The sequence below is a fragment of the Dufourea novaeangliae genome, unplaced genomic scaffold, assembly GCF_001272555.1.
Source record: "Dufourea novaeangliae isolate 0120121106 unplaced genomic scaffold, ASM127255v1 scaffold1, whole genome shotgun sequence".
Taxonomy (NCBI): Eukaryota; Metazoa; Arthropoda; class Insecta; order Hymenoptera; family Halictidae; genus Dufourea; species Dufourea novaeangliae.
In genome coordinates, this window is record NW_015373885.1 from 3498885 (window position 1) to 3512794 (window position 13910).

Genomic DNA, 13910 nt, shown 5'->3' on the forward strand with positions numbered 1-13910 from the left:
AAGTAATAATAATTTTGTATAGAAAAAAAAACTATATCCCAGAATGTGGCAGATGTTACGAACAGGTGAAAAGAAAGAGAGAGGGAGCGTTTCGTCCTGAGCCTGCCAGTGGAGTCAGTAATGTTATACCTAGCAGAGCCTGCCTTAATCACGAGGATATTCCATGGTTAGTTAAAGGCGGGCCCTGCGGGGGGCGCGGTTTATACGAGTTACAACCGCGATGACCCCTCGCGTCGCCCGCAGGGCATCCAGAGCCGAGGGGGTGGTACTGAGGGTACCACCCCCTTTCGCGGTCGGCCCTATCGAAGACAGCGTCGAGAGGTGACCCCTCAACGTGTAGGCAGGAGGTGGGAGACGGCATCCACAACTGTCCCCTGGAGGGGGGGGGGCAATGCCACCCCCCCAGAAAAGAGCCCTTCCTCAAAGACCTACAGGGAGCGCAAGAGCAAGGCTAGTCGCGGTAAGTGGTCGAGCGATCCCGTATTCAGCCCTCATACCCGAGAGGGTCACCGGGGGGGTTTTAGCGAGTGAAATCCCGCATTGGCCGTCTCCGCCCCCAGCAGAGGCGGTGCACTTTTTCAAGGTTTTCCCCCGTTAAGAACAAAAAAATGGTTAGTTAAGGACGTGCATACAAGGTTGTCCCACCTAACGTGATCACCTTTAGTATCTCACTTGCTTTCGATTTGCAGAAAATTCATTTTAATAAATGCCTAAAGTGATGTTACACACTGATTAGTGGAAGCCCCTTCTAAAGCTCTACCGTCTCTGGTTGGACGGTGCCCGGTTGTGTTTACCGTAACACTACGGCGGGTGTGCAAGCACACCCTACCCCGCGATATAGGGTTACCACTGCCACCACGAAGATCCAACCTCAATCGGATGGGCGGGAATGCTGGGAGCCACCCCAGCATATCCCTGGGCTTGAGCCCAGCCCCCATGGTACCATTTTGAGAATGGTTTTCCCCTCGAGCGAACCATCGTTCGCTCTACCAGTCTATGGTCTGTTTTTCGAAAGAAGAGCCGTCGGGGGTCGCCCTGCCTCGGCGCGTGGCCTGGTAGGGATCCAACACGAGCTGCGTATTTCGTGCGACGTTGTCACGGTCTCAATGCCACTGTGTGTCTCTTTCCATTCTCCGGCACTTCGGCACGAGAGCCTCTCGCTCAGACGCTCGGTAAACCTACTTCCCCTTCTTTACCCTGCGATTTCCGCGTGTAGCGTTTAATAACCTACGTATTAATTTAATCCCCTTTTAATATGTTTCTCAATATTTGGGTACAATACATTCTTGCAAAAGAAATAAATTTGTTCTTATTAATGTATTTTAACTCTTGACATTTCCAGACAATGGATGATTGAGGGGCGTGTGCCGAACGCAGTCCCCACTACTTGAGATTGTAGGTAGGTCCTTCTCGAGAGGTTTGTAATACGTCCGATGGAGACAGACGACCGTAGACGAGGACGCACGTCAACGGACCAACGTCATTGGCCAAGACGCGAAGAATGAGAGAGACACAAGTGCCGTAGATGTCTCGCAATCGCGACAACACCGCGAAATGTAGGGCCTACCTCCCAGGGCTCTTCTTTCGAAAAACAGACCATAGTTATCTCGCTTCATGACACTGGCCAGGCAGCTCGGGAGGGATGACCCGGGATCGCCAGTACCCGTATGCCCACTTGTGGACACCCCTGGGTATGACCTAGGGTGCCTCGGGGTTGCGAGTCCCGTGCCGCTACGACCGATAAATCGGTGTGCGGCCCCACGAGGATGCGAGCTCGGGTACCTCGGGGTCGCTAACACCCGTACCACAGGCTGTGGTCCACAGCCGGCCGAGACCGACTCTAGCCCCTGAGGAGACCCAGTACATGTGTGACGCAACGATGGTTTCACCTACGTGCAGAATGCAAGAGGTGTCGCCACAAGGAATTTCTCAGGTGCTAGCGATTCCCGAGAAACCGTAAGCGTTTCGAACGCAGGGTGTCCGGGTGGAATACGTTTAGGGGAAACAAGAGGAAAGCCGATTAAGGCCGAGATCATCGTTTCCCAGGGTTCCGATGGAAAGGAACAGGAGGGATAGGAAGAACGAGCCGCTGATATCCGATCTCGGTGGAGATTTATCCCGTCGACCCCGCCTAAGTCAGCCCCGGGAGGGGTAAATAGAGGGGTAAATAGAATTAGTTATGGCGCTGCGGGCGTAAAGTCACGGACGTAATGGAAAATCTAGCCAAGTTTGATTAAACCCGGTTGTTTCCAGCGACAGGTTAGAAGGAGGAGGACTCGTCTGCGCGATCTTGTCGGACTCCGTTGTTCCCTGGCCTCCGGGACAAACCACGGGAAGTTTACGCGAGACTCGAGTGAACGCAAGCTCGATTAGCTGGGCCGGGATTAAGAAAGCGAAATTGAACCGTTGCGCCAGCGATGACTGACCCGATAAATCCCAAAGGAGGCTAGCTCGCTCGGAAAAATGGAGACCGAGAACGGAACCCGGAGGGAGAACGGGGGCTTGTAATTAATTTCGCAGCTAGCCGGCTTGATAATTGAAACGATAAGGTATCAGCGGACGAAAGAATTTGAGAATTGTCTTCGCTGGTTCGTGGACGGGGAGAAACGGGGGAATCGTAAACAAACCTGGGCGGTAGAGTAACTTGGGATACGGAAAGTGGTTTGTTACTTTTGTGCAGGGAACAATTGAATTTCACATTGGGGGGATTTCGATTCGTTTAGAATGACTTTTTATTTGAATTGAGTGGTTCAAAGAAGATAATTGGTTTGGTGGAGTTCTAAACGTGAAATTCAATGTATCAAAAGTAAAGCACAGAATAGTATAATGTACTAACTTATTACTAGCTTGCGGACGTGATTTAAGCAAATCTTCATTCTCGTAGGTTGGTTTACAAAAAATAATTTCAACAATGAACGGACTTATTATGCCGACAATACATCAATTGAAGAATGCACAGGTTAACATATGCTGCATGATGCAATAAAAAGTGTATGCTGTCTGTTAAAAAAATTCCTGCGACCTAAACAAAATTCGAAAAGAATTGTGTTTGAAACATTTCTCATATCATTAAAAATAAAAAAGATATGTAGGTGTTCAATCTTAAGTGGGACACCCTGTACAGGGACATCGCGATTATTGACTGATTGTTGATCCACGATTAGTGTCCAGGCGACGTCCACAACCAGAGGAGAGGGGTGGGGGGTAGAACTCGACAAGCACATACTTTGTTGTCCCGGCGCGCCGAGGCGGCTTCCCATTCACAAGCCGAACACTGAACTTGGGACCGCACAAAAAGGTTACATTCCCGGGTGTCGATGAGACCATACTAATGCAACGATAAAACATTTTTATTTATGGTTCTTTATTAATGAAACTTTTATGAACATATTGGTGAGATTTTTCTGATTAAAATGATACCAAGCACGACACAATTTTATTTACTTATGTGCATATGTAGAAAGTGTTAATAATTAATATAAAATATTAATAGTACAATACCTCATAACTGTTAATAGGCATTTTTGGTAGATTTTTATGATCTGAATACGAATGTGCACGAAATGACACTTTCATTAATATATATTGAAAATTGGAAAAGTTTAAATTTTCATTCGTGCGTGATTCCTTATCTCATCTACGTCTGATAAAAGATACAAATAAGTATGAAAATATCATCGACGCTATGAATAAAACGCCCCGAATAAAAAAAGTATCTTTTATTCGTCGGATAATTCTCGTTGAATAAATTTATTCAATCGACGCTAGTCAAATAAAGATACTTTTTTTATGCAAGTTTCGAATAACGAATAAATTTTTTTTATCTTTTATTCATTATTCAAAATTTTTATTTAGATACAAAGTTTGCCCATCTCTGGTCGGCGAGAGTGTCACAGACCGGCCACGCAGTCGAGTCGAATGGAAACAGAAACTTTCTCTCTGTTTTTCACACGCTTGTCCTTTTCTACGTTCCGAATACTACAAAGGCGAGTTGCCGAGGCTCGAGCTTCGGGCAAAAACCGTATTTACGAGGGTCAGAAGTGTTTCACGTAGTCCACGATTATTGTCCCAGCGCGGACCCGAGTTCTGGACAATAATCGCGAGGTCCCTGTATATCCATTATCCTCCATTTTCAATAATTCTCTCTGCTGTATTGCTACGACAGATAAATTCGATTATGCGTGAAATATTAGGTTTTCAGTGTCAGTAAAAAAAACTCACCGATAATCTACGATCACAATCTACTACTGAAGCATTACTGTATTTTCAGAATAATCGATTCACTAAGCTACGTTCATTAATTGTATAACATTTTTCTTTCCTTTTACGAATTACATGCATACACTAGTTTAATTCTTCCTATACATAAAAAATAGGGAAATTTATACGTTATAAACAACGAGACTCGAAATTGACAAAGTAAAAGAACTTCGAATCTAAAGTTCCTAATCAGTGAGAAATTACAACAGTTTGGTCTAACAACGGATTATCGAGCACCGCGTTTGACACCAGATCCATTCATCACGAATCTAATATAATTCTGCAATAAACTCATCCATCACTTAGGGACAACGATAGCTTCCGGTCTAATGGGATTTCTTTTACCGGGAAGTTCTCAACATTGAACGCCATGGGAGAAAAGGATATCTTTTCGTCCGGCTAATTGCGAGATTTAATTGTAGGAGAGAAAAAGAGTTAAGAAAGTCAGGCCTCGAATAAACACGATCTTTCGGAGTTTACTTTTCGTTCCGGAAACGGCGGAAGGAAAGTTGAAATGGATTACATTTCCGACTCAAATTTGTTCCCGTTGAGGTTGAAAATTTGATCCCCGCTCATTAAACAATATTGATACTACCTACATCAAATTTCATTTTTTCTCGATATGATAAACATAATTTTCTCTTATCCGACTAAAAATACCAAAATAAGAAATTGAAGGGCGCGAATATAGTGCTTGTCTATGTTAGATATTAACTTGTTGGTACAGTATTTAATCAAAACAAGGGTAAATTTAACGCTTCCTTTGCAATAACCAAGTCGCGAATATTATTCATTTACATGTATAAAACGTGTAAAACGCGTCGCAAGAAATCATTTAAGGGGTTATGCCTACCTGCGAGCTCGAAAAAAGACATGTAGGGGAAAGGTGTCTAAAACAATCCCTTTAAGACGTAATTTGTATAAAAAATACCAATGCTCATTATTTAAATAAAAGTAAAGTAGTTTTTGTAAGTTAGTCCATCTATCTTATCATTGGCTTAAATAAAATTTAGCTACCCGATCAATTATATTTTTTATTCACATTTCTTTGAAGGCATATTTAAGGTTCCTTTTGTAATATATGTGTATAAAATGATCCCCGGGGATAATTTTATACACATACATTACAAAAAAAAAGCATTTCATTTATTACATTTTATTTAAATAAAAGCAGCTTTGACGCGTTGTTTTTCTTTCATACTGACGGGGCATTGTAACTAAAACAAAAAAACAATAATATAGCATATGGGTAAAATGATTCCTGGGATCATTTTATCCTACTGTAGAGGAATCATATGACCCCAAACACCCAACTTACATTCAGTGGTTGAATATAACCTCAATTTATTACATGGGGTAACGAAACATTAATTAACTTATTATTGAATTGTGGTTAAATCCGCGCAAGAAGCAGCTGTCACATTAAACCGTTCATGACAAAAGTTACACAACATTGAAAAAGACCTTATCTTAGATAAATTGCAGTAATTTTTAATTTTTCTTGTGGACAACACACAGAGCACTGATATTCACATGGCACTTCGAGCAACGACTAGTGACGTGCGGGGACAACTACTGTAGAACGACATTACGCTATAACATCACTAATAGTCACAGGGCAGCCAGGAATCATTTTACCCCGAGGGATCGTTTTAGACACCTTTCCCCTACTTTCGGAATTTATTTTTAAAAAACTTGAAGACTTTTTTAAACATACATCATTGTATTCGAAAGTGTACATTTTACAATGCTTATAATAATTTCTTCAATGCAAAATATGAGTAAGTAGGGGAAATATCAACGATCGCCTGGCAGCGTTTTTATTGTAAGCGTTTTGCGGTGACCACTGTAAATTCGAGTTCGTTTATCCAAAATAAAAAATCCGAGCAAATTTAATTAATATATTAAATTATCTAGTGCCCGATCGTTCATTATTTTGAAAATTTAATTTACGACAAAATGGCGGCTGTCCAAAATCGAAGTACCGATTTTCGCCACAAAAAATTGTTCATTTTTGATCTATAAAATAAAAGGCACTCGATTTTGACGTATAGAGTGAGTCCACCAAAGCTGAATCAGTTTGGTGCAGCGGTTCTCTAGATATTGTGGTCACCGATTTGGAAAATGTGGTTTTGAGAAAGATACGTTTAAAGTTTCAAGTCAGGTTTACAACCGAATCAATGCAAATTTTTTATATATAATTATTCTTAGTATTACTACTAACCAACCATAAATTGCATTGGGGCACAGCATTCATGACTCACGCACCCCTAGAAAGGGATTCTACCACTTTATATCTGCTCCGAAACTTCCAAAGCCGTATACTTTAAACGGGCGTAACTCCGCCAATTTAGGTCGGATCAATTTCAAACTTTCACACAATATTTCGAAAATAATGTACTGTAAGAAAATATTAAAACTCAAAAATCGATTTTTTCAATATTTACCTATAGGTAGGCATAACCCCTTAATAAAAATTGATCAAGAAATTGATAAAGTTGATTAAAGTAAAAATAAATGCTAGTTTTAATATAATAGTTTGATTCTGGTCTAGTGGAAATTGTATTACAAAATAATAATATTGTTACCTGTTATCCGACAGGTAGCACGTATTGTATAATGTATCGAAACGACGATATCCAAAACAGGGACAACGTAGAGTCGTGGTACAGAAAAGACGTGTCAACATAAGTACTCCTCCTCTTCAAATAAATAATTCTTCCTTTTTATAAACATTGTCTATTTATTTGGAAGTCATGCCGCGCCCACGCAACAATATATGAATAGTAATAGTACGTTCGATCCATATTGTACAATTGCGATCATAGTCACCGATTTTTTGCATATTTACAGCATTTATTGATAACCACTGTTGAAATTACAGAGTTAATTTCAACACACCACTTCAATCCAAGCGCACAACACACGCTAATAATGGAAGTTAAAATTTGACATGGTTCATTTTTTCGTTATCAACAAATGCTGTAAATCTGAAAAAAATCAGTGACTATGACCGCAATTCCCTGTGCATTTTGACGTGGAATGGCTCATACAGGACTTATGGTAATAAAAAATTGTAGTAGAACCATTTCTATTCACATAAGTTTGAATGTTTTCTTTATGAAATAGGAGATTTTAAACTCTTTCACATAATTTTCAAACTTAGTTTTCACCTTAACATACAAAGTTTTAATAAATGAAGATTACATTTAAACTTTTAATAAATGAAGCTTACATTTAAACTTTTAATAAATGAAGCTTACATTTAAACTTTCAATAAATGAAGCTTACATTCAAAGTTTATTTTTTTTCTGACACGCTACTGACATAGCATAATGATCTTTGCTAATGATATACAAGTACATACGTATGTACTACTCTTAGATCAACAGGTGATACAATATATCAAACAGTGCATAGTATTTTTTGCTTCGTTAAAAAGCAAGGAATTGGCGACACTTTGAAGCAGAAAGTTCATTTTTTCGCAAGATGTTACTTTATTTATGCATAAGTCAGATAAAACATATTATAAATTATTGAAAACATTCTATGTCGTACGATAGCCAACTTACATTTGTTTAATATTCCATTGTTCAAAGTTCGTTTCAGAAACTTGCTCATTAGAAATCATGTGTGTCCAGCCGTACATGGCAAGGTATACCCTCGATCGCCATACTTGTTTTCCAAGAAAAAATCAAAAAAATTGTACATGCTATTCACATGTGTCTCTGCATCAATTTGAAAAATTGATTGAGAAAAGTGTTTTATCACTCAAAAATAACTCTCATAAAATGTGGTATTTTTCGAATATATCAAGATGGATCCTAAACTCTTTGAAGCATAGTGGTACGCAAAATGTCCCACTTTTTTAATGCTCGAATGTGCATGGTGGGCCGTTACTCACGCCACCTTTAAATCGTAAAATTACTAAAAACAAAAAATTATTCAAATAAAACTATTTCGTCACACTTAACACATTACAAAAATTTCTGTACAAAGCATATTTTTTGTTGCAAAATCCCTGTGCTTGAAACAGTTAACAAGAGGAGTCTCATCTAACCAACAGGTTCATCTGCAAAACTTTCTTTCGAGCCGCACACATGGTCGATAAAGAAAAAATAAGGTCGCTTCACCTTCTCCGATACACGAGATTCTCGCGCGCCACTACGCCGCCCGGGCTCCACGGATTACGGCAGCCGTTACGTGTGTACCCAGGCAACGGGTTATTCTCAGCTGTCGCGCACAATGTCGGCGAAAATTATTGGAATGCGACGTGCATGCCTCACGCCAAGGAATAACGAATTTGCGAGACAAAGGGCCGCGGTTATCGAGATAGGAAGGATAGGAAGGATAGAAAGGGAACCCGGAGCCTGAAAGAAGCAGACGGCCGCGCGCTGGAGGGGAAGGTGGGGGGAAGGAGAAAATGCACTCGCTCGAACCGCCATGCAAATATTTACTCGTCGAGCGAGTAGCTTCGCATAAAAATAGCCCCTGTCTGCCCCTTTTGCTCCCTTCAGATTCCCCTCTCCATCCGTCTAATATATTTTCCTCTTCTTGCATCCTTTCTACCACCTCTCTTTCCGTCCTCTGCTCTTGCACCCCCTGTCCGATCTTTCTCCTTTGTCGTTCCCTTCCTACACCTGTCTCACTCGAACGCACGGGGCCGTCCATTCTCTCGATCCTCGCCGTGGCACGGTCAGAGAGAGAGGGAGGGAGAGATCCCCGCAGGTATATCGCGAATTGTAAACTCACCTGAAAGATCTGCTTGAGGGAGAAGAGAGCCCGTCGCAGCTCGCGGCCCTCGCTGTTCAGCAATTTTTCTGCAACAGACAAGCAACACGCAACCATTTATTATAATAATACCGAACGGACCTGTGGTGTATTGTTCGGTCTTGGTGCCGGGCACGGCACCGAGAACGGACAACTGGACCCCACCCCCAAACCACACTTTTATCGAGGGTCTATCGTTCTTTTAGCGAAGATACTCGAGAGCTTGTTTGCTTCAACGAAGAGAGTCTGGTTATGATTTTATTATTATCGTCAATGTAAATTGAACACTATATTGGAAACCCGGCAAGTCGATAATACACCGATGACAATATAATAAATGTATTTCAGAAACTGCAAGGCTTATAACAAACGACTTGCATTTAGACACGACTAAGTACACTATACTATGGAATTGAGTTGTTACCGACGATGTTGCGAGTCTCGTGTCTGAATTAGATCTGCCCTGCGCATCTTTCCGGGGTGCTTATATAAAGTAGTATTAGGAGGGAGCCGAATGACCTTAGGCCCTTAGCAACTAAATAGGAAAAAAACCGAACTTTGTACAAAACCAGACTTTGAAATGGAAAGCGAAGCGATGACGGATAACGTATTTGAGAAACGGCAGATGCATAGAAGTTATCAGGCTAGCGCTCTGTTGATTCAAGACTAACAGATGGTTAGTCATCCAACAACTATACCTCATCCAATGAGGCGAGTCAGTAAAAGTAATCAAAATACACAGGTGCTGAGCCCAACTATTGGTTAGTAACTGTTTCTGGGCCTGTTCTACCCAAATACTCATCAGCTCCCTTTGTTTATAGTTACTGACTCGATTCGATTAAACGATGACGTGTGTCTGTAAGAATGTCGCATTATGTATGTGGAGGAGTGCTGCCTATAGCACTTTAGATTGGTTTGTTCTATGCTTTAGACTTCTGACGAAAGTGGTATAGATGAGCTGATACACCTGGAGTAGGCCAAGTCGTTATGTTGATTGTAAGTGGTGCGTATGTACACCCAGTAGCTTACAGATTACTATTTTATTGAAAGTTTACACGTAAGAAATGTTTTTTTATTAACCCTAGAGCGCCCAAGGGGACGGATGCGCTCCTCGAACCTACAAGTCGAATAGTGTAAAATTATAACTATTTACCGCCTGCAAAAAGTGTTCAAAAAATTATTTATTGTCGTATACATGTTCATGTTTAATATTCAAACGTTCTCGTTACTATATGTGAAGAACACTGTGCATAAGAAAAAGAAACTTTATTAAGTACGTCTTATTACATGATATGTATATTATACCTTTCTTGTCTCCAAATAACAAACGATCACAGAACGAAGAATCGAACTATGTAATGGAAGAATTAGAAGAATCAGATTCCGACTAGTTACATGTTAGTATACTATTTTACGCTACCATTCTATTTTACAAGTACATATAAATAAAAAATAATTTTAAGGAAAAACATATGCTATCTTGGTTACAATGTATAATATACTCGAATGTTATAAAATTTTCATTAAAAAATAATTTTTTTTAGGAGAAATATGTAAAAAGTGTGGGTTCGCAAAGCCCCCCCCCCCCGGCGTTTTCGTGACAGCTCGAGGCTCGGACATTCTAGGGCTAATCTATGTTGCAACGAAGTTAAAAATTATTTTCTTGAACTCGAGTTTCATGATTGCGACTGATCAGGTTTGACTGTGATAAACGTATTTTACGCGTATCTCGCCCATATTTTCAACAATTAATAACTCGGAAACCGAAGCCACGCACGCAAATCATTTCATCATTATTGATTTTCATCTTAGTTTTGCATGTAAAATCCATGCTATGAAAGTGTCCCTCGTATTTATTAACATTTTGTAGAAATATATAAAATGCAGTACAAGAATTAAAATTCGAGCAATTTCAAGTAATCTTTTATTTTATTTTTAATCCACTAAGACCCCTAAGAGAAGAAAGAATTTCCTATTTCTACATTCGTCTATATAAATTACGTTGCAAAACGACATTTTTCATAAGGATCCACAGTCTATTAATCACATGAAGTGAGACATTCTCTATAAAGACTAATTAAATGAGTGCACAATCCTAATTAAACTAGAGACATGAACTGCTACTATTTGTGTTAAATATTCCATGCTTTAACTGCGCAACCTATATTTTTAAAACATAGGTTTAAAAAACGTTACACCATCAAACGAACTATCTCACAATGTCCTCCAAACTAACGGCGCCTCCGAGCTATGCTATCCGACGCTTGCGTTCAAAGCTGCAACATCCCAGCCTGCCACAAGCCACCAGGAAGTTCGATCAGCGTAGGAAGATCAAGAACAAAGCGTGACACCGGGACCGTTTTTGTTCCCGACGTCAGACGTTGTCGACACTCCGGCAGGGTCTTGTTGATTATCAACTTTGCTTTAGGTCGAACCAGATCGTTTCGCGGGTCTTCTAAGACTGATTTTCTTTCCACTGTACGCCCGTCTTCTGTCGAATTCGCCCATTATATCCGTACAAAGGAACCAAGGAAATTAATTATTTAACATAGAATCTAGCCATCGTAGGGGAAAAGTAAAATACACTCGTGGGGAGTGTATCGAACGGAAAGTATTTGAACTCTATTTCAAAACTTGCTCGTATACTTTACACACCGAATTAACCGTGTCTGAGTATTAGTGCTTAATGAATTTAAACAATAAATTCGATGGTTGAGTAGACAGTATACAGTACGTCAGATTTAAGATTATACCCAATGGTGGGCAAAGTTGGTTCCCGGAAGCTAAAACTTGTCCCCACCACCGTCCACCGTTACCATGGAGTGACAGAGACAAGAGTCCGGGCTTCTTTGTTCCTAAGAAGGCACACGGTGCGAAAGAAAGGTTGGAAGAGGAAATAGGCGCGTGAAGGCCCCTACGCTGCCCAGCGCTGGTATACACGCTGTTATTTCTGTACTTATTGAAAATTCGAAAAAATGTTTCATATGTATATTATGTGATTTTATGGAGAACATATAATAAAATATTGATTTTTTTATTGCTACTTATAGAGATTTTAATAATAATGTAATTTTTTTAATCGAACTACATATTTTTATTATTGCCATGGTATTAAGCATTTCAATATGAATTCAATGACATATTTGGTAGGTTTCTTCGAACAATAATATGAAAACAATGACATTGTTTCTTGTTTCGTAGATCATACATTATAGGTAAAGGTGCTAACCGAATTTGAAACATTATTATTCAAACAGAATTTTTAAATATGTCGTTGAATTTGTATTGAAATACTTAATAACACGGCAATAATAAAAATATGCAATCTCAATTTAAAAAATTACTTTATTATTAAAATCTCTGTAAATAACAATTAAAAAGGAAATTCAAACATTCTGTTAAGTTTGCTCCATAAAATCAAAAAACTTTTATATGAAACATTTTGTCGCATTTTCAATAGTTAGAGAAATAATAGTGTGCGTACACTTAAACCAAACATACTGTATGAATGTATTTACTTTACAGCAACTGAACAAACTATTGGAACTTGTAAATACGACGAGAATGACTTATGTACTTTTTAAGAAGATATGTTTGAGTCGATCGATTGATGAGAAGTGATGTTTAATTTTCGATGTTGCACGAAGGTAATGGTTATAATTGTGTGATTGGCGGAATGTCTTGAGGGTAGGAGACACTGACAAATATTTCATTGGTTGAAAAGTGTGGAATGAGGGAACTGATGCCCCCTTCCCTTCGTGTATTGTCCTTTCGGGAGATTCCTAACTATGAAGCTAACAATAGACCACGTGTTTGACATTTTCGCAGGTTTGGTGCATTCGGTCGGAGAAGTCCCAGATAAGGCCCTACCGTATTATACTCATAATAGGGACCTAAAGAATCTGCGAAAATTGCTATTTTGCAACGCGATAGAGGGTTTTTTGTTCCGTAAAACGGTCCAAGCGCCCAGCCATTTTAATTTTCATCGATCCATCTGAAATCACTCGTAATATTGCATGGAAATCTTTGGCGGACGATTTCATATCGGGACAATAACTCTCCGTCCGATTCCCCCCCCCCCCCCCCCCCCCCCCCCCCAACCCTCCAAACCCCTTTCGCGCTCACCCTTTCCCCTCTCGTTCCTTTTTTCGCCCCAGCTCGTTCTGTCATTCTTTTTCAATCGCGGCTCGACTGTATTACTAATAATTGAGTTCCATTTCACCAGCGGCGCACTAAATTCAATTTCCCGTAGCACGGCGTGGTCGCGTCGAGATTTTCCAGCCTGCTGGAAATTCAAGGAACGGAGTGGGGCGGGGGGAAAAAAGAAGAATAAACGTGGACGTGGAAAGGAAAAAGAGAGGAAAAGGAAAAGGGAGATATCGCCGGTGAAAAATCGGAAAATGCATTATCGTAGAGAGGGAACTCGAAGAAATAAGCGCGCGCCGGCGCCGCCGCTGTCGTTGAATAAAGAAACAAAAACTAGGGGGAACTGTCGGAATGCATTTTACGCGACGTCCCACGGCGATACATTGATTGCCATGGTTCCGATCGCGCGACTGAATACGCGCTTAATCGAGCATCGCGATCCTTTTCACGCTGATAATTGCTTCGTACGGATATCAATGCGAATAATTTTCACTTCTGTCCTGTTCGAATCTCATGTTTCTATAGATGGTACGGAACGAAATGAATGTATGGGGTGTCCCGAAAGTCTATTATCTATTTTAAGAAATAATAATTGGAATTTAGCAAAATGATTGTAAGATACGAAAGGATATCTATACGTATATACTATACATATGTATACTGAAATAAAATGCATGCATTGTACAATTTTGTAATGAATTATATTGTTTCATATTTTATGCACTTATTGTATA

At 40.1% G+C, this 13910-nt stretch overlaps 1 protein-coding gene across 1 annotated transcript in view; it reads right to left on the minus strand.

The window, feature by feature from the left end:
* LOC107194024 (FH1/FH2 domain-containing protein 3) overlaps positions 1-13910 on the minus strand; it is a 164556-nt gene that overhangs the window by 105155 nt on the left and 45491 nt on the right. Inside the window, exon 3 of the mRNA XM_015583584.1 lies at positions 9013-9080. Coding sequence (XP_015439070.1) covers positions 9013-9080 — 68 coding nt within the window. The remainder of the gene's footprint in view (positions 1-9012; positions 9081-13910) is intronic.